This window comes from Dama dama, chromosome 10, assembly GCF_033118175.1.
Source record: "Dama dama isolate Ldn47 chromosome 10, ASM3311817v1, whole genome shotgun sequence".
NCBI classification, from domain to species: Eukaryota; Metazoa; Chordata; class Mammalia; order Artiodactyla; family Cervidae; genus Dama; species Dama dama.
The window spans coordinates 42,153,151-42,172,473 of record NC_083690.1 but is presented as its reverse complement, the minus strand read 5'-3'; the positions used below and the strand labels follow the sequence as shown (position 1 = coordinate 42,172,473).

General features: G+C 61.7%; 2 protein-coding genes across 2 annotated transcripts; one reads left to right on the top strand and one right to left on the bottom strand.

Annotated features, from left to right (window-relative positions):
• Positions 1-883: 883 nt before the first annotated feature.
• On the bottom strand, positions 884-14,079 carry LOC133063912 (cytochrome c oxidase assembly protein COX19). The gene is made up of 6 exons (XM_061153837.1): positions 13,659-14,079; positions 12,957-13,025; positions 12,652-12,788; positions 4,747-5,110; positions 4,036-4,151; positions 884-1,478 (listed from the first exon to the last, which is right to left on the bottom strand). Exons 4-6 carry the CDS (start codon positions 4,826-4,828, stop codon positions 1,407-1,409), a joined length of 270 nt encoding a protein of 89 aa, XP_061009820.1. The 5' UTR covers positions 4,829-5,110; positions 12,652-12,788; positions 12,957-13,025; positions 13,659-14,079; the 3' UTR covers positions 884-1,406.
• On the top strand, positions 9,462-16,334 carry LOC133063913 (cytochrome P450 2W1). Its single transcript, XM_061153838.1, has 9 exons — positions 9,462-11,075; positions 11,988-12,150; positions 12,386-12,535; positions 12,603-12,760; positions 14,132-14,305; positions 14,604-14,742; positions 15,004-15,188; positions 15,349-15,490; positions 15,606-16,334. Exons 1-9 carry the CDS (start codon positions 10,908-10,910, stop codon positions 15,800-15,802), a joined length of 1,476 nt encoding a protein of 491 aa, XP_061009821.1. The 5' UTR covers positions 9,462-10,907; the 3' UTR covers positions 15,803-16,334.
• The last annotated feature ends 2,989 nt before the right edge of the window (positions 16,335-19,323 follow it).

Below are 19,323 nucleotides of genomic sequence, written 5' to 3'. Positions count from 1 at the left end.
TCACGCAGGGCCATGCAGGGCGCACGTGGTCTCCCCCAGTCCTTCCTGCAGCTGCCCCGGGCCCTGCCTTGGGGACAAGCACAGGTGGCCGGGTCACACCAAGGCTTTACAATTACAAACAACGCTGCAATGAGTACCCCTGTACATGTGAAACGTCACACTGGATACTTCCATGGCTCGGTTTGGTGATAAAAAGCAAGGCTTTTCATAAACCAGCTAGAAGCGTAGACAGAGACGATGCTCCAGTGACAAGGCACAGACGGAGCACCGGGGGCTGGACCCCCACGGGGCCAGCGGTGCCGGAGCCCCCGGCAGACGGCCGGCCTGGGAGGGAGCGAGGGGAGGGTCTGAGTGAGCACGGCGCCATCGCAGGACCGAGGGGAGGGACACCACACAGACAACTGGATGTGGCCGGGGAGGCGCGAGGGCTCCCTGCAGCAGGAGGGGGTCAGGGCACTCACCTGGGTCTTCCTGGCACCCCCCTCCCCCGCCCACTGGCCACACTGGGACAAGTCAGCTGACTGGGGCCAGGGAGACAGTCACGGGGCAGGTGCAGGGTCTCTGCTGAGGCTCTGAGCCCACGACAAGGCTCCCCAGAAACATTGCCCTGGGGTCTCACAGCACTCGGGCAGCACTCAACGGGCCCACGCTGCCCTGACCCCTCCTGGCCAAGAAGCGGGGCTGGCTGCAGGCTCGGCGGCTCCTCAGAGGAAAAGCGCCAGAGGCCGCTGCGCCGTCGCCTGACAAGGGCGGACGACCTGCTCCCCAGTTACAGCAGGCGACTTCTTGAAACTAAACATCTGACTGTACAAGTGTCACCCGATACGGATCAGAAAGACACATGGTGTTCAGGCATCACCAGCAAAAATCAAGAAGTCAGATGTGTCAAAACCAGTTTCCCCTTCCAGGTTTATCCTCTGTTTTTGTTTCAAAAAAAAAAGAAAAGGAAACGAACAAAGTATATGCTTATGAGTACAAAGAGCAACCCACTTGCTAGGAACGTCTTCCTGACAACGTCTAGGTAACTTCCATGTAACGTTCACACACAGCCAACGACGTGAACCCAGCACCTCACTGGTGCCCACAGTGCCCTGGGTGGGCACCGGACACCTCACCTCCCTGGGATCCCTGTCACCCCCGCGAACTTAGGATAAACCTTCACAAGCCTGAGGGAAACAGGAATCTAAAAGGGACACCACTTTCCCAAAATCCTTTCAGAAGCTTCAGAAGACGAGCCGTTTCCTAGCCTCAAGGCACGTCCCCAGGGAGGGGCGTCTGGCGTGGTTCCGAGCAGCATCTCGCCGGCACCCCCAGAGTCCCCTTCTGAGCCATGGTACCTATGAGCACGCTGTGGGGGCGGGAGTCCGAGCGACCCCACACAGCCACGGGCTTCCTCCCAGCACAGCTCAGTTTTTGTCTGATTTTCCATCAATCAGATCTCCAAATCCCAGCTTTTCCAGGGGTTCCTGTGCCATCAGCTGCCTGAAAGGAAAAGTGAGAGCTGTCAGGGGCCATGCGGCCGCTCAGGCCGGGCGCCCCCACCCCCTCCTGGGAGCAGCACCCTCAGACCCGAACCTGCCGTGCTCCCGACCACCTTCCTCACCACATGCTCCTGTGTGCACGCCCCTGTGCCCCTGCCCGCCACGCCCACGACACCCAGAGGCCTGGCAACAGCCCTTAGGACAACATCCCCAGAATCACAAACACCAGCTTGTGGAATCCACCCGGCAACAGATTCCACTACCCTCACAGTGACAGAATGCACGAGACGCTCCTAAAATCCAAGGAGGCAAGTAACAACAAACTCCCCCTACACCTTGTCAGAACACCGTTCTTAGAACCGGCCGCTCAGACACAACGTGGTTGACAGGGCCAGGGCCCCCAGGTGATGCCCTGAGCCCTAGAATCTGTGAGTGAGACCTGATACCAGCAGGAGGGGGTTGGTATTGAGGCTGCTGAGGAAACAAGGCTGCCCGTCAGCCCACTCAGAGAGGAGACCACCTTGGATTATCCAAGGGGACCCAACCTAATCCCAGGATCCTTAAAATCATAGAAACTTGGGTGCCTCTGGTCAGAAAGAAAAAATGTAAAGAGGAGGAAGGATCTGAAGACACAGCACCGTGGACCGTGAGCATGCAGGGTGGGCCACAGGCCAAGGACAGGAAGCCCGGGAACAGACAGGTCAGGACAGACCCTCCTGAGGGAAGTGCCTGGGCCACACCTGGTCGGGCCCGGTGCTCTCCCAGGACCAGACGCTCTACACGCTCCGCACCAGGTCAGGAGGCCTGGCCACCAGACATGCCAGGGCAGGCCCTGGACTTGAGGTCTCGGATCCCACGTGTATTCGCTGTGTCTCTGCTGACCGTGCAACCCCAATGTTAACAGAAGCTGCTGTGAGGAAGCGCAGCCCCCGCCCTCAGCAGCAGACACATCCACTCCAGGCCAACAGGGCCCGAGACCGTGTGAGCCAACTGACAAATTCTACTGCGGTCCAGTTCTTAAAAAGATGCATGTGAAGTACACGAAAGAAGGGTGTGGGATATCAGCAAAAAGGAAAAAAGTGGGAAGGAAGAAGCTTTTTAAAAGAGTGACAGACTCCAACTAATAAAAAAAAAAAATAAAAGAGTGACGGAAAAATAAATAAATAAAAGAGTGACGGAGAAGCAAGTGGGCAAGATACGGACCAAGTCAGAAACACACACCCCTCACAACCAAATGCGGCCTGACCAACCAGTGATGCCGCCTGAATCGTGGAACCCACAGAGCAGCTGACGCGTTCCCGTCTGCAGGCCTTCCTCAGAGGCCCAGGAGCAAACGGGAAAAAGACGGCCCTTCCGCTGGCCCTGCCGGGAAGCCCTCGTCACACAGCAGGCGTGGCTCTGCAACGAAAGCAACTGGACCCTCCAGGGGGCCCTGAGCTGGAGCCGCTGGGCCCTGTGCTGGCCCAGGGAGGACTGACCCGGGGACAGCGACCGAGTTCTGGGCAGGCGCAGGGCAGAGACGAGTGCCGAACTCCATCACCAAGGCTCGTGCCAAGAAGAGACTCCGCGAGTTCAGCTGTTTTGATTTGAGAGAGTGAGTGAAGCATGCAGACCCAACCGACACACCACGTAGAGATGACGGAGCTGGTGTCAGGCTGGCCCATCGTTAAACCTACAACACCTGTGAGCCTGCGTGACTCACGAGGGGAGAAGGGCGCCCCCTGAGGGCCGGGCACCAAGAAGGCCCATCTCCCTCAAAATCCCAAATGTCTGCAGAGAGCCCTCAACACACCTGGGGTCCAAGAAGCACAGCGGAGCTTGCCTGGAGGGGAATGCCTGAGTTTGTTAAGGAAAAATTGAAAACAGGCCCAGAATGGATTGCTTTTTGTCAACCTGTCTTCAGACAAGGCCTCTGCCAGACTGGGTTCCCTCGTGAGCAAACAAAGAGCTCAAAGGACATAAATAAAAGTTTCCACCCAAGCACATAATAGGTTACATGCTTTCCCCATGAAGCTTTACAATGGTACTTCTGAAATAAAATCTCAACGGATCAGTTAGAAGCGTTTTTGTTTTGTCTAAAGGTGGGTCTTGTGAACTCTGGTTGAGATGGGAAGAGTCACTCATCTTTCACTGTTTCTCGGGCCCACTGTCTTGCCTGTCACGCTACAAACAGCTCTTGAGTGGATATCAAACAAAACAGCGCGTATTTTTATGTTCTGAGAACGTTTAAAGGAATAAGCTCTGTACCCACAAATCTTTTGACTCAGCATTTTTATGATGTACGATTCTGAAACCTGAATGACACATCACACATTTAGAAAGAAAAAACTCTGAGGAATGCAATCACGTCCAAGGCTATCACTGGGGAAAAGGTTCCCACGGCTGCCAACAACTTTGAGTACAACTCATCTCCGAAATGCCTCAATTTCACAGGCAGGCAGCCCTTTGGGGCCAAACACAAGGAGAAGTCAGGCCTGGGTGGGGCCTCTTGGGACAAACATTTCAGCTGGAGACAGGGTGGGCGGAGAAGACATAAATCATGGTTGGCAGGTACTTGCCTCTCCATCCTGCACTCTAGATATTCTTTTGATTCATTTCTGCACAAAGTATTTTCAAAATTATTGTCCCGGAGACACTTCATGAATTTCTCTTTAAAGCTTTTACATTCACCTGGAACAAAACAGAAAAATAATTTCTTTTTAAAGTGAAAACAGGACATGCCCGCCCAGCAACCTTACTGGCAAGCCCTCCTTCTTCTCCTCTGGAAACTAGTTTCCTTCAGAAACACTCTGGAAACAGACGAGAAAAGACAAATGTTTTGGGTGGAACAGCGAGGGCAGGAAAAGGGGGACGTCCAAGCGGCGGTGCCGGGAGTTCCCTGCAGACGTTGCCCTTTGTCTGGAATATCTGGAATATCTCCCGATAAGACTGGCAAATAAAGAACCATCCGAAACCCATTTTCGAAGCCTTAGCTTCCGCGGAGGCTGCGGCGACCAGGAGCGCCCTCCGCTTCCGCACCAGACGCCTGCGGAACCCCGCGCGCGGGCCTCACACCCGCCAAGGATGCGGCTGCCGGAACGTTGGCCCCCGACCGCAGGCCGGCCTCCGTGTCCTCTCGCTGGCCCCAGGGCCCAGCGCCGTCCCCGCTCCTACCCCGGGCCCCGGTGGGAGGCTCCGGACCGAGCCGGGCCGTACAGAGCCTCAGAGGCCCCGCCCGCGCCGCGAGGCACCACCGGGCCGGGGAGTCCGGACCGCCCGTACTCACCGAAGTGATCGAGAGGGAAGCTACCCTTGTCCGGGGGACGCGGCTGGAAGCTCTTGGACCCGAAGTTCATAGCCGTCGACATGATGGCGGCACCCAGACTCTCCTAGGGCGACGCGCGCCGTACGCAGGACGGCCGGCCGATCGCGGAGCAGGCCCCGCGGGAGCGCCGAGCACGTCGAGCGGCTAGCCGCCCCTGACGGGCCTGGACTTGGAGGTACAGGGCCCGCCCCCAGCACCGAGACCCCGCCCCTCGTGCCCAGGCCCCGCCCCCGGGCTCCGAAAAGCCGGGACCCTCAGTCACTTGCTCTGCAGGTGGGGTTTCTTATCCTCGAGGCAACACAATGGCAGAGGGTCCAGTCGTCATCTATTTAGGACGAGGAAACGAAGTTCAGAGAGGGTCAGCAACTTGCCCAAGGACACACAGCTTCAATCCATAAGAAGCCCAAGGGCAGGAGGACGCTCCTGGAAGGCTGTCCCTGGCAAGGGTGAGGAGGGTCTCTGCATCCCCGCAAGGCTGCAGGGTCTGGGCAGCTTAGAGCAACAGAAATTCCTTCTCTCACAGTTCTGGGGGCCAGTTATCCGAGAGCAGGGTGTTGGATTGCCGACAGCTCTTGGTGCCCCCTGGCTTGTGGACGCATCACCCCGTCTGCCTCACCACGTGGCCTCTCCCTGTGTGTCTGTGTTCACACATCGTCCTTCCAGGACGATGAACCCTTATTGGGTTAGGACACACCCCCATGACCTCACCTCAGCTAATTACATATACAGTGACCCTGTTCCCAAGAAAGGTCACATTCTAAGGTAGGGGAGCTAGGACTTCAACATGTGAATCTGGGGACACAATTCAACAGATAAAAGAGTGAAAATGCATTATAAACAGGAAAGTCCCTGGTGGTCATTTATTATTGTTGTTATAGCAACAGTAAAAACAAGGAAAAGGCTGGGTGGGGGTGGGGGTGGTGGTCACTAGCTCTCTGCAGCAGGGCTCCTCCCAACCTTGTACCCTGGGCAGAGCTGATGGAGGTGGGTGGGCGCCCGCCTGCCACCCTGCTGTCTGATTCTTCCTGAGCTCCAACCCCTATTCACGCATCCACTCCACCCACGTAGCGGTCCCTGGCGCCAGCCACGTGCCAGGCCCTAGACATAAGCCTGTGGGGGCCTCAGCACCGCAGAGTCACCAGCTGACCCCCCTGGACAAGTGGTCTTCCCCCAGGCCCAGCACCACTGCCCCCTGTAACATCGGGGGCTTGCCCACCAGTCCCAGCAGCATCCCCTCCCCACAGGGCCTAGGTCGGATGCCCGCTTCTCCAGAAGCCATCCAGGATGCCCTCACCCACTCGCAAGGACCCCCATGGTGCACACCACCCGACCTCCGGGCCTGAGGTGGGATTCCACCCTGTTTGTCCGGAGCCGCCCAGAGTTCCACCAAAGTCAGCGGGCCGACAGGAGGGGCCCACAGGGTGGGCCCAGACCAGCGGGTAAGCCCAGCCCTGTTGTCTGGGCCGGGGCTGGCCTGGGGCTCTGGGCCCACAGAAAACTACAGGAGGAAGCTTGTACCTGTTCCCCGTTCCTGTCATATTAACTGTTGACACTACAGGAGCCAGGGGCCCCGAACTGGGTTACTTATTAATGCTCCAGGGCTGTGAACAATAGGAACGTTTATTACCTAGCAAATAGCACCTTTCCCTGCAACTTGATCACACCACTTAGCAAAGGAAGGGACAGTTCCTCCCCACCCAGGCTGCCATACCTCTCCCTCTCCGTGGGCCAGCCCTGGGGGACCCATGACCCCTGGAGGCCCAGTGACCAGGAGGTGTCAGCCTGCCAAGTAACCGATTATTGCTTCATAGGAGATGTTTAACAGTTCATTAAATCTTTAGGTCAAAAAGCAAGGAAAAATGCTTTTGGAAACCCTCCTACGTGCAGGGCTGTTTTACATGGGCTCACAGTGCTGGCACACAGTAGGTGTTCAGCTAGTGTCTTTTGAAGAATTCCCTGGCAGTCCAGTAGTTAGGATTTGATGCTTTCACTGACTGGGGCCTGGCTTCGACTCCTGCTTGAGGAACTAAGATCCCATAGGCCATGCAGCATAGCCAAAAATTTAATTAATTAGTTAATTAAAAATTAAAAATATTTGGGGAGACTTCTTTGGTGGTCCAGTGGTTAACAGTCCATCTGCCAATGCAGGGGACATGGGTTCGATCCCCTGTCAGGAAAGGTTCCACATGCCTTGGAGCACCTAAGCCCGTGCACCACAACTGCCAAGCCTGTGCTCTAGAGCCTGAGAACTACAACTGCTGAAGCCAGCGGGGCTACAGCCCACGGACCACTGGAAGCCCCTGAAGTGAGACGCTTGAGCACTGCAACAAAGAGTTAACCCGCTCGTCACAACCAGAGGAAGCCCATGCGAAGGAACATAGACTTAGGGCAGCCGAAAATAAAGAAACTGCGAGATTAAGTTAAAAATGATGTTTGAAGAATGAACACAGTTTTCAGGCATTATTATCTTCATGTCAGACATAGGACACACAGAGGTCAAGCCCCTTGCCCAGCGTTACACAGCCAGTGCATGAGTTTCCCACCACTGTAACAAACAGCCCTGACTCACGGGTGTGAAACAGCAGTGATCCGCTGCACTCCTAAACTCGGGGAGTGGGCAGGCCATGTGGAGACGGCCCCATGGGCCATCAGCCGGGGCCACTACACCTCAGAATAGGGAAGCCCTTCAGGACTGAGCACGTGTGGCTGGGTGCTGGGCCTGGTTCCTGGGGGTCGCAGCTCCTGTCCCCCTGGCCCTCCTCCCACCTCCCAGGGCTTGCTCCCAGGATGCTGACTGCATCCTGCATGCAGGATCCCAGAAGCAGTTAGGTGGAAGCCGCATGGCTTTCCCGTTCCACCTCCAAAGTCTCAGAATATTGCCTCCACCATGGTCACTAGCCCCCACCCAGGGTCAAGGGCACAGTCCCCAGCTCTCCATGGCTGAGGGCCAAGTAGATGGAGAGCTTGAGGGCTGGGAGCTGTCATTGGAGGATGCTGTCTCAGCCTTGGGAGTAGATAGAGGGGCCAAGTGTGGAGTCAGGTGTGTGCAACCCCAGAGCCCTCTAGGCAACAATCTGCACCTGGGGAGTCAAGGCCAGGTGTGACCTGAGCCCCAGGTGACCCCGGCCACTCAGTTCTGACCACACAGTTCCCAGGCTTCTGCTCGAACACCAGTTCGGGGCTGGTACAACTGCCCACTGGACCGCGCTGGGAGGAGGTGAGCCTGGGTGCAGGTGGTCGTCTGGCCACCAGGAGCAGACACAGAAACACCGCTTGCCCCACAACCCCCACTCCCCACCCCCCCAGCCCACCCCACCCCAGCCCAGCCCAGAGTGCCACCAGCAGACCCAAGAGAGAGGAGAATTCATCGGAATCCTGATGATGTCACTGGGCCCCTGAATCGACCCTGGCCTGAAACTAGATCTTGCTGATCTTTTGATGTTAATAAATTCTGCTGTCAAAGAGTGATTTTCAAAAGGCTCTCAGACTAACAGATACTGAGCACACGGCCGAGCTTTATCTTGCCCGTTAACGAGGGAAGAGGGCGGGACGACAAGGCTGCTTCAAAGAGAAATGTGCAAACGCCGACAATCACACCCAGTCAGAGGAGAGAGAGCACTGGATGAGCCCACCGAGCAGGCTCAGGACTGGTCAACGTCTGACGGGACAGCAGAGCCAAGCCTCTGGGTGACCTCCTCCATGAGACAGACGTCCTCTGTGTGTTTACGGGGGATCACCTGCATTTGTCCTGTTCTTGGCCGGCTTGGTGGCCTCTGGGCCCAGTTGATCATAGACAAGTCAAATAGAGCGAACCCCCATTCCCGGGGGGGACGAAGTGATGCCCAGGCAGGCGGTTAGGCGGCAACCCCACGAAGGGACCCGTGTGACCCGTCTGCCATGTTTCTGGAGTGGGGTGATTTTCTGAACCCTGCTCCCAAGGCCTCCCGGGGCTGCCCCAACAAGGGACATAGCCTGGGGGAGCAGAAAACACCACCACCACCCGCTCTGCTCCGGAGGCCAGAAGGCAGGGCGCCTCCTGAAGATGGCTCCAGGGGGGTCCTTCCTGCTCCCGCCAGCTTCTGCGGTTCCTGGGTCCTTGGCCTGTGGCCGTGGCCCCCACCCTTGCCTCTGTCACCGAATGAGGGGCAAGGTGACTTGGTTAGAGAGCCACACTCCACAGAGGCCCCCGTTCTGAGGCTCTGGGTGGACGTGAATGTTGGGGGAATGTCCTTAGACCCAGCGGCCTGCTCCAGCCGCTTGGATTTTCCCAGGACCCTCCCCGCGGTGCCCCCCTCACTGGATGGGATGCAGGCAGAGCAGTGGGTCACTCAGAGTGGACGCTGCAGGGCCCACCACATGCAGCCCTGGGGCGCGGGCCACTGCGCCACCAAGCTGAGCCCACTCCCTCCCCGGGAAACCCAGCCCCCCTGACGGGCTGTCAGCAGCTGGAGGCCCCAGGACAGACGCCAGGGGCGGTTCTGTCAGGAAGGGTCTTGAGACGGGCTCCCTGCAGCTCAGTCCTGCTGCGGGGGCCATGCCTGCTCCCCGAGCACAGCAGCAGCACCAAGACCTGGCCCCCGCCCAGCAGGCCCCTCAGCGCGGGCTTCACCGACCCAGAGCGGAGCCCCTGACAGGGATGCATGCTCCCCTCCAGCCCCGCAGCCACACTGCCATCCCAAGGGGCTGGGCCCCCAGTGTGGCTCCATGGCCGTGACCCAGGGCTGCCCAGTGCCCCTGCTCCGTGCCACCCCTGCAGGCTCCGCACAAGCTGTTCCCTCCTTACGAACGCCCTTCCTCCTGAGACCCACCCTCCAGCTCCAACACCCAAGCGGTTTTCTGTGCAAAGTCACGGCCATGTGCCCCCCGCCTGCCCCCGCTGGGCTGTGAGGGCACTTCAGGATCCCCGTAGCACCCATTCCTACAGCCCTAGCTCCTGGAGAGCCTGGTAATACACAGGAACTCAATACACGCACACTGAGTTAATTGCCTGAACTGTCCTGGGCAGACAGGCCCCCAGCCTCCGCACCCAGTAGGGACCTTGGGAACCGCTGCTCAGCCCGAAAGGCCCAGAGACTCAGCATTTAGAGAACAGGTCCCACTCCTGGCAGCCCCAGGACTGTGTATCTGGACGGGTTGCCTGTGAGGCACTGAGCACCCCATCACAGGAGGTGTGCAAATGGAGGCTGGGAGGGGTAAGGGCCCGTAGGCTGCCTTGGCTCTGGGGTGGGTGTAGGGGCACAGATGTCACCGCAGGGGACAGGCCCAGGGTGAGGGGCCCAGTGGCGGGGAGGGGGCTCCTGCTGCCGTATGTCGCAGGCCCAGCTGCTTCTGGGGCCACCAGCCCTCTGGCCCCTCGGAGTTCGATCCCAAAGGGGCACCTCCTCCCTCCCAGCTGGGCCTCCAGGCTTCGGAGCAGACTGCAGCCCAGATAGACAGGGCTCATAAACCCGCCACTTGCTGCCCCAGCGGCCTGGCCTGCAGGCTGGGCCCCTCTGCGTGGCCAACCCGCCCCCACGCCCACCCTGTCCCGGGAAGGCCAGTGGCGTCTGCCCAGGGGACCGGGCTCCCACAGCCCCCAAGGGGCACACTGTCACTCTGGCAAGCTTGCTGTTGGGCTCTGGAGCCCTGGCATTTGAGGCGCTGGCCATGTAGACGTGGTGCCCGCCCTCGCCCAGGCACAGAGGTGCTGGGTGGACTCAGGTGGTGGTGGGCTTGGGGGGGCTGCGGGGCTCCCGGGTAGGGAGGCTCAGAGCCTGGGGAGCGTGGGGCCCAAGGCCCTGGAGCCCTGGTTCTGGTGGGGAGACAGGGCAGAGGCAGATGGTGCAGGGGGCAGGCAGTCACCGTGCTGTGTCCCCCAACAAGGCAAGGGCCAAGGAGGCCCCAAGGGCCCAACTGGACGCCCGCCCCCCAGACCGTCCCCCGACCCCTGGCACAGACTGGCCCCCACATTCCACACACGCCTGTCGCTTTAAGCGCCTGGCTGTCCCTGCAAACTGCTCCTTCCACATTCTCAGGGTGGTGGGGTGGCGGGAGGGTGGGGTGCCGGCACGCCCTCCCAGGAGGCCCATAAGGCGCAGGGCAGGCGGCACTGGGAGGGGAGCTGGCCGCCACCCACCGGGCTCATGGCCCTGCTGCTCCTGGCGCTGCTGGTGCTGCTGACGCTCTGGGGGCTGCTCCGCGCCCGCGCCCACACCCCGGCCCCCCGCTGGCCCCCGGGGCCACGCCCCCTGCCCCTCATCGGGAACCTGCACTTGCTGCGGGCGGCACAGCAGGACCAGGCGCTGATGCAGGTGGGTCCACGCGGGCCCGTGGGCGCCCTGGGCCCCCGCCTGCCCCATCTGGGGGAAAGCTGAGCCCCCAGTTTCCAGGACTCCCATGGAGTGGGAGGTTCGTGTCCAGCCTGGCACTGGCCTGACACGGAACAGGAGACCCACGGGCCCACCTTGCCTCCGAGAAGAGAAGCACGGTCCACCCCAGAGGGAAGAGGATGGGCGGTCCAAGGGGCCAGGAGGGCTCCCTGGAGGAGGCAGCACTTGATGAGTGCCCACGGGAGGCCCAGGTTGGGGTGGCAGAGGGGAGAAGCTGGGTGCTCCTAGGAGCAGCACCTGCAGCCGCGGTCTGGAAACAAATGAGCAGGACCAGCACACAGAGGTGCCTGGAGGCGGGGGGACTCTGCGGGAAGTGGCTGCCTGAGCTGGGCTGAGGTTGGACCCCTCACCGCGCTCCGTGAGCTGACCCGGGGCTGAAGGCCTGGCCCGTCCCCAAGGCTGGGCAGCTGACGCCCGCTCAGCTCCGGCCTTGATCACGCGCAGTGGTGTGGCAGGGACCGCCCAGGAGGCTGCCTGGTGGCCCTGTGGGGGAGGGGAGGTGCGGGAGCCCCAGTCCCTCAGGGAACCCTGGAGCGCCCTGAGCTGGGGCAGCCACCCTGCCAGGTGGCAGGTACCAGGGCTCTCAGGCCTGTGCCCAGAGCCAGGCCCTGGAGGCCACCATCCGTGTGCTGGGGGCAGAGCCGCCCGCAAACAGCAGTGGCCAGCCCTGCTCTGCTGTGTGATCCACAGCAATTCACTGCCCACACCCAGGCCTCAGTCTGCCCATCTGCAGAATGGGCAGGGGAACGGTAAGGACAGAAGGGGCTGGTGGGGCGTGAGGGCCCCCCAGGGACCCGGGTGGGGCAGCGGATGAGCCCTGCCCATTTCCACCAGCTCGCCGAACAGTACGGGCCAGTGTTCACCGTGCACCTTGGGCACCAGAAGACGGTGGTGCTGACCGGCTACGAGGCGGTGAAGAAGGCCCTGGTGGGCGCCGGGCAGGAGCTGGCTGGCCGGCCCCCAATTGCCATCTTCCAGCTCATCAATGGGGGCGGGGGTAGGTGTGTGTGGGGGGCGGGGCATGGCAGGGGCCGCGGCATGGTGAGTGCTCCCATGAGGCCCAGGGGGAGCACCAGGGTGCCCGCGTGGCAGGCCGAGAGCAACGGGGGCGGGGCGCACCAGGACTGGGCCCGCCACGCCAGCTGGAGGGGGCGCTGGGGGCTTGGGGGCCCTGAGGCTCCGTCGGGATCCTGGCCCGGGGCCGCTCACCACCGGGCGTGTGCGGCCCGCAGGCGTCTTCTTCTCCTCAGGTCCACGCTGGCGGGCCGCCCGCCAGCTCACCGTGCGCGCCCTCCATGGCCTGGGCGTGGGGAGGGCGCCCGTGGCTGACAAGGTCTTGCAGGAGCTGAGGTGCCTCATGGCGCAGCTGGACAGCTATGGAGGTGAGTGGGGGCCGGGGCGCCTCCGCCCCACGCAGCCCACAGCCCTGAAGCCTCTCTCCCCCCACAGGCCAGCCCTTCCCGCTGGCCCTGCTCCGCTGGGCTCCCTCCAACATCACCTTCGCGCTCCTCTTCGGCCAGCGGTTCGACTACCGGGATCCTGTGTTCGTGTCCTTGCTGGGCCTCGTTGACGAGGTCATGGTCCTCCTGGGGAAGCCAAGTGTGCAGGTAGAGGTCGCTGTTCTTGGCCTGGGGACTGGGGGGGGGGGTTGTCAGAGAGTGAGGTGGGGGCAGGGAGAGGCTCCTAAACTTCACCAGCCACATGACCCCAGGCCAGTGCCCTGTGCTCCTGGAGAACCAGGGGAGCAGAGGGAAGGGGCCCCACCTGCCCTCCATCCCGTCAGTAACAGGCGCACCCGCTCACCTGTGGGGGTGGCCCTGGGCGTTTCCTCTCGGATATGGCGCTTGGTTCCCCCCAGGCCCTCAGAAATTCCTGCAGGGTCAGGAATCATGAGGACGGGCATGGATTTCCAAACCCCATGGCTGCATGCATTTCATTTTTCCCCAGAACTTAAAAATAAAGGAAGTTAGTCGCACAGTGGTGTCCAACTCTGTGCGATCTCACGGACTGTAGCCCGGCACGTCCACTGTCCGTGGAATTCTCCAGGCAAGAATACTGGAGTGGGTAGCCGTTCTCTTCTCCAGGGGATCTTCCCGACTCAGGGATAGACCCCGGGTCTCCTGCACTGCAGGCGGATTCCTTACCAACTGAGCTACTAACTAAAAGTGTTCCTAATCTGTAGGCACCACGACCAGTTTTAACTCTAACTCGCTCGGGCACGTGTGTCAGTGTGGGGCGGGCTATGTGTGTCTGGTGGCACGAGGCTCACGTGTACTTTCCAGCCCCATCTCTCCAGGACCTGAGGCCATGGCGGGGGGGCGGAGGCTGCTGGCTTCGGTCCTGATCCCAGTCACCCCCCCGAGGCTGGCAGAGCCTCAGTCAGGCTGGAACACTGGACTTCCCGCCGAAAGTAGCCTGGCCGAGGCCCTCCAGGGGGCGCCAGCAGGCCTGAGGCTGGAGGGTCAGGGGCTCCAGGGAGACAGAATGTCCCGCGGCCTCCCATACCTGCACCCTGAGCGACGGCCAGGTCCCGGGGAACAGCGTGGTGCAGGGGGCAGCTGACAACCGTGCCAGTCAGGCTGTGCTGTGGCCCCCGGCGCATGGCGTCCTGAGCTGAAGCTGGAAGTTGGCAATTCTCCTTTTTTCGGAATAACTCAGCGAAGTCAGTGACTTCCAAGGCGGGTCCTGCCCCGCCTTCCTCTCACCTGCTCTGCTGGGTGTGGAGCGGGGGCCACGGTTACAGCCGCCTGCTGTGACTTGCACGGACCCCGGGTGTGTTACCTGTCGGTTGGCCCGTCCTCCGCGCACCCAGGTGGAGGCTTTCCTCCGCGCCCCTGGGGCTGCCCGTCCCACGGGGAGGGAGAGGGAAGGTGGCACCTCTGCCGGGAGCCTGGGGCGCTGCCGGTCCGCACAGTTGGCCCCACCTGAGGGCGGAGGCCCGCCCTTAGCCCTCACAGCTCGGCCCTGCCCACCCCCAGCTCTTCAACCTCTACCCGCGGCTCGGGGCCCTCCTCCAGCTGCACCGGCCGGTTCTGCGCAAGATCGAGGAGGTGCGGGCCATCCTGAGGGCCCTCCTGGAGGCGCGGAGGCGCCGCACACCCCCGCGAGGGCCCGAGCGGAGCTACCTGGACGCCCTGATCCAGCAGGGCCAGGTGTGGGCGAGACCTGCCCCCGCCCAAGAGGCCGCGGGAGGGGGGAATCTTGGGGCCCCGCCTGGGGGAGAGAGCTGAGGAGGGAGCCGGCCGACCCTGCGCCATGCAGTTCCACTCCCTGGCCGGGCGCCTCCGAGCCTCGGTCACCTCACCTGAGACGCCGGGCGTCTGCGAGGCCGCGAGAGCCCGCGACGTAGGAGGCGCCTGTCTTCGACGGTTTTCTTGATCCCGGGGCTGGCTGCGTGGGGGTTCCACGGAGCCTGCCTCCAGCTGAGCGCGGCCCCGCCCACCTCTGCAGGGGAAAGACCCCGAGGGCCTGTTTACTGAGGCCAACGTGGTGGCCTGTGTCCTGGACATGGTCATGGCCGGAACGGAGACCACCGCCGCCACGCTGCAGTGGGCCGCCCTTCTGATGGGCAAGCACCCGCGCGTGCAGAGTGAGCCTGGGGCGCGCCTCCGCGGGGCCCTGGGCACAGGGCGGAGCCAAGGGCGAAGGGGGCGGGGCCCGGGGTGCAGGGCGGGACCCGGGGCGCTGGCGGCGGGGCCGAGGACGCAGCGCCGGGCACGGATCGCAGGCGGCCCGGCCGAGGTCGCAGGGGGCGGAGCCCGGGGCGCAGAGGTGGGGCCGGGGTCTCAGGGGGCGGGGCCCAGGGCGCAGGGCGGGGTCCCAGCATGCTGGGCCTCTGCCTCGCCGGCAGGCCTTGTACAGCAGGAGCTGGACCGCGTGCTGGGGCCCGCGCAGCTCCCGCGGCCCGAGGACGTGCGCGCCCTACCTTACACCAACGCCGTGCTCCACGAAGTGCAGCGCTTCATCACGCTGCTGCCCCACGCGCCGCGGTGCACGGTCGCTGACACCCAGCTGGGCCCCTACCTGCTCCCCAAGGTGCGAGGGCCAGGCCCCCGGCGCCCCAGACCCTCCCCCTCTCCTCTCGCCGCGGTAGATGGGGCTTGGGACGGCGTCTCAGGGACACAGATGCTGAGCAGGGCTTCCCGTGCTCCCCATCTGCGGAGAGCGGCCGGCCGCTCACCTGGCGCCCCCGCAGGGCACACCCGTGCTGGCCCTGCTGAACTCCGTGCTCCTGGACGAGACGCAGTGGGAGACGCCCCGCCAGTTCAACCCCGGCCACTTCCTGGACGCCAACGGGCGCTTCGTCAAGCGGCCGGCCTTCCTGCCTTTCTCCGCAGGTACTGCAGCCCCCGCCGGCCGTGGCCTGGACCCCAGGGCCTCGGAGCTCAGGGCCCCGCCGTCGGGGCTTCCCCCACGGCCTCCGGGACTCACCGGCGCCCCCTGTCCCCGCAGGCCGCCGTGTCTGCGTGGGGGAGAGCCTGGCCAGGTCGGAGCTGTTCCTGCTGTTTGCGGGCCTCCTGCAGAGGTACCGCCTTCTGCCCCCGCCGGGCCTCAGCGCCGCCGCCCTGGACACCACACCCGCCCCCGCCTTCACCGCGCGGCCGTCCGCCCAGTTGCTGTGCGCCGTGCCCAGGCTGCAGGGGCGCTGACTGCGAGGCCTGGCTGACCGAGGGCCCCAGGGTTGGGGAGGGGGGAAGCTGAGTTGCTCTGGGCTTGTGGGTGATGGAGACAGGATGGTCGGAGAGACACACATGCAGCCGCTCACCGAGCTCTCTGCTGCGGCCACCACGGGCTGTGTGTCCCAGGTCAGGGAGACTGATCTGGGCACCATGGGGGGTGGGGTGCCCCCAAACCGGAGGGCCCCTCCCAGCCTGGCCCTCCTCTCCCCCTCCCAGGCCCCACAGCCCAGGGCAGAGCTGGGTGTTGTCCCCGCTCCACCCCCAGCCCCTGGAGTGTTGCTGCTGCCTCTGTCTACACCGGGGCCCCTGCCCATCCTCCGGGGTCCCCGCAGCAGGTGCCGCACCCCCACATACCCACAGGCACCTCAGGCGTCCAGGTCAGGTGTGACCTGAGCCCCAGGTGACCCTGGCCACTCAGTTCTGACCACACAGTTCCCAGGCTTCTGCTCGAACACCAGTTCGGGGCTGGTACAACTGCCCACTGGACCGCGCTGGGAGGAGGTGAGCCTGGGTGCAGGTGGTCGTCTGGCCACCAGGAGCAGACACAGAAACACCGCTTGCCCCACAACCCCCACTCCCCACCCCCCCACCCCACCCCACCCCAGCCCAGCCCAGAGTGCCACTAGCAGACCCAAGAGAGAGGAGAATTCATCGGAATCCTGATGATGTCACTGGGCCCCTGAATCGACCCTGGCCTGAAACTAGATCTTGCTGATCTTTTGATGTTAATAAATTCTGCTGTCAAAGAGTGATTTTCAAAAGGCTCTCAAACTAACAGATACTGAGCACACGGCCGAGCTTTATCTTGCCCGTTAACGAGGGAAGAGGGCGGGACGACAAGGCTGCTTCAAAGAGAAATGTGCAAACGCCGACAATCACACCCAGTCAGAGGAGAGAGAGCACTGGATGAGCCCACCGAGCAGGCTCAGGACTGGTCAACGTCTGACGGGACAGCAGAGCCAAGCCTCTGGATGACCTCCTCCATGAGACAGACGTCCTCTGTGTGTTTACAGGGGATCACCTGCATTTGTCCTGTTCTTGGCCGGCTTGGTGGCCTCTGGGCCCAGTCGATCATAGACAAGTCAAATAGAGCGAACCCCCATTCCCGGGGGGACGAAGTGATGCCCAGGCAGGCGGTTAGGCGGCAACCCCACGAAGGGACCCGTGTGACCCGTCTGCCATGTTTCTGGAGTGGGGTGATTTTCTGAACCCTGCTCCCAAGGCCTCCCGGGGCTGCCCCAACAAAGGACATAGCCTGGGGGAGCAGAAAACACCACCACCACCCGCTCTGCTCCGGAGGCCAGAAGGCAGGGCGCCTCCTGAAGATGGCTCCAGGGGGGTCCTTCCTGCTCCCGCCAGCTTCTGCGGTTCCTGGGTCCTTGGCCTGTGGCCGTGGCCCCCACCCTTGCCTCTGTCACCGAATGAGGGGCAAGGTGACTTGGTTAGAGAGCCACACTCCACAGAGGCCCCCGTTCTGAGGCTCTGGGTGGACGTGAATGTTGGGGGAATGTCCTTAGACCCAGCGGCCTGCTCCAGCCAGTTTGGTTTTTTCCCGATGAGGAGTCCCAACAACACAGAACCCCTGAGCTCATGGGCAGAAGACATGAAGGGTGGCCCCCCAGGGGGGCTGGAGGAGCCCTTCTGGACCCCAGCGGTGCCAGTGTGACTGCAAAGCCCCAGGATTAGGAGGAAATGGAAAGGCTGGCCTGGAGCAGAGCGAGGGGCCAGAGGACGGGGGTGGGGCGGGCAGAGTGTGGGAGCCCCCAACCTTTGGTGTCAGGAATCAGGGGGTCAGAAAACGGAGGAGCCGCAGAGACTCAGGGCTCCCAGACCGCCAAGTCCGGAGGCAGGGCTCCCGCTGCCCTCGGCCCTGGGACACTGCGCACGGAGCAGCAAGGGGCCCCGAAGGACTGGTCTGGGCTCTCTGAAGGCCGTCCATGTCTCCTCCAGACTCCTCCAGAGCCTTGCCGCTCCCTCATCCAGGCCCCCGTAGCTTGACTTCCCTAAGGTGACAAAGTTGCCTGACTCCAGTGCGAGGTCACAGGTCATAGGTCATCTGTGTGGCCTGTGTCTCGCTTGAAATGTAAAAGCCTAAGTGTCCCCACCCCCCAGGTTCTAGAGATCAGAGGTCTGAAACTGAGAGTCAATTCCTAGGCAGGTTGATAAGAAGTCTGGGGGTCCCCAGGGAGAGAGGGGTCTGGAATTCTCCAGGAGGAGAAAAGGACAAACGTTTTTTCCCCTCTACAGTCTTTGGTCTTAGTCACATAAAACGTTTTTATCTTTAAGCCTCGAACTGATGATACACAAGAAACAACTCGGTTTGGACTCTTGTACTAAGGATTGTATAGCTGAGATGTATCCTGCTTGAGGATGGTTTCTCCTTCCTGAGGGCCTTCTGGCTAATCCTGTTATCTGAAATGTGGATTGTGGGAAAAAAAAAAAAAAAAGAAATGTGGATTGTGGGAGTGGGTCTAGTTAGATCTTTGCAACCTCCAGACATTCTTTTGATTCATTGTAATAACTAATTGGAGAGTATATAACTCCCTTCTTAACACTGGCGAGGGGTGGTACTCTTTCTGCCCCCTCCCCATGTCTATGTCAGAAGCTTTTCTATCCCTTTTAAACTTTAATAAAACTGTATTACACAAAAGCTGTGAGCGATCAAGCCTCATTTCTGGCCCCGGATTGAATTCTCCTCCGGAGGCCAAGAATCCCGGCGGTTTTTTGTGGTTCAGCAACAACATTTCGGGTGTTAGGTCTCAATACCCAAATGTGTCGGGGACCCAAATGCTCAGTCTGCAGTAGAAGTGGTGCAGAGCCGCCTGGGTCTCGTCTCATCCCAGAGCCCTGGTACATCAGTGAGACAGAAGGAGACTGACCCCTGCTTGGACCAGCCGCCATCCCGCCTGCCCACCTTCTCAACAGCAGGGTGGGTGAGTGAGGGAGTGAGTATCGCATGCTCAGTCATGTATGACTCTTTTTTGACCCCGTGGACAGGAGACCGCCAGGCTCCTCTGTCCATGGGGCTATCCAGGCAAGAATACTGGGGTGGGTTGCCATGCCCTCCTGCAGGGGATCTTACTGACCCAGGCGTCTCCTGCATTGGCAAGCAGATTCTTTACCCCTGAGCCACCTGGGAAGCGTGAACAACGGAACAGTGTGGGAAGTGCCCAGAACTCAGACCAGCACCCAGTGGATAGCATGTGGCCTGGGAAGAGAGCTGGAAGGGGAGGGGGAGGTCAGTGAGCTCCTCTCCTAGCAGAGAGGCTCTGAGGGGCTTCCCTGGGGCCCCTGCCGGCCCAGCTGCCAACCCAGCCCCTGCTCCCCTAGGGCCTGATCACCCTCTGCCCCACACCACCTGCAGACCTGCCGTTTCTGTGTCCACGCGGGTGCAGGCGGGCGGGCCCGGCTGGCCTCCAGGCGTTGGCGCTCAAAGCAGTGGCTGCTCCAGCCACGATCCATCAGCCTCTGGGCAAGTTATTCCCAGTTCC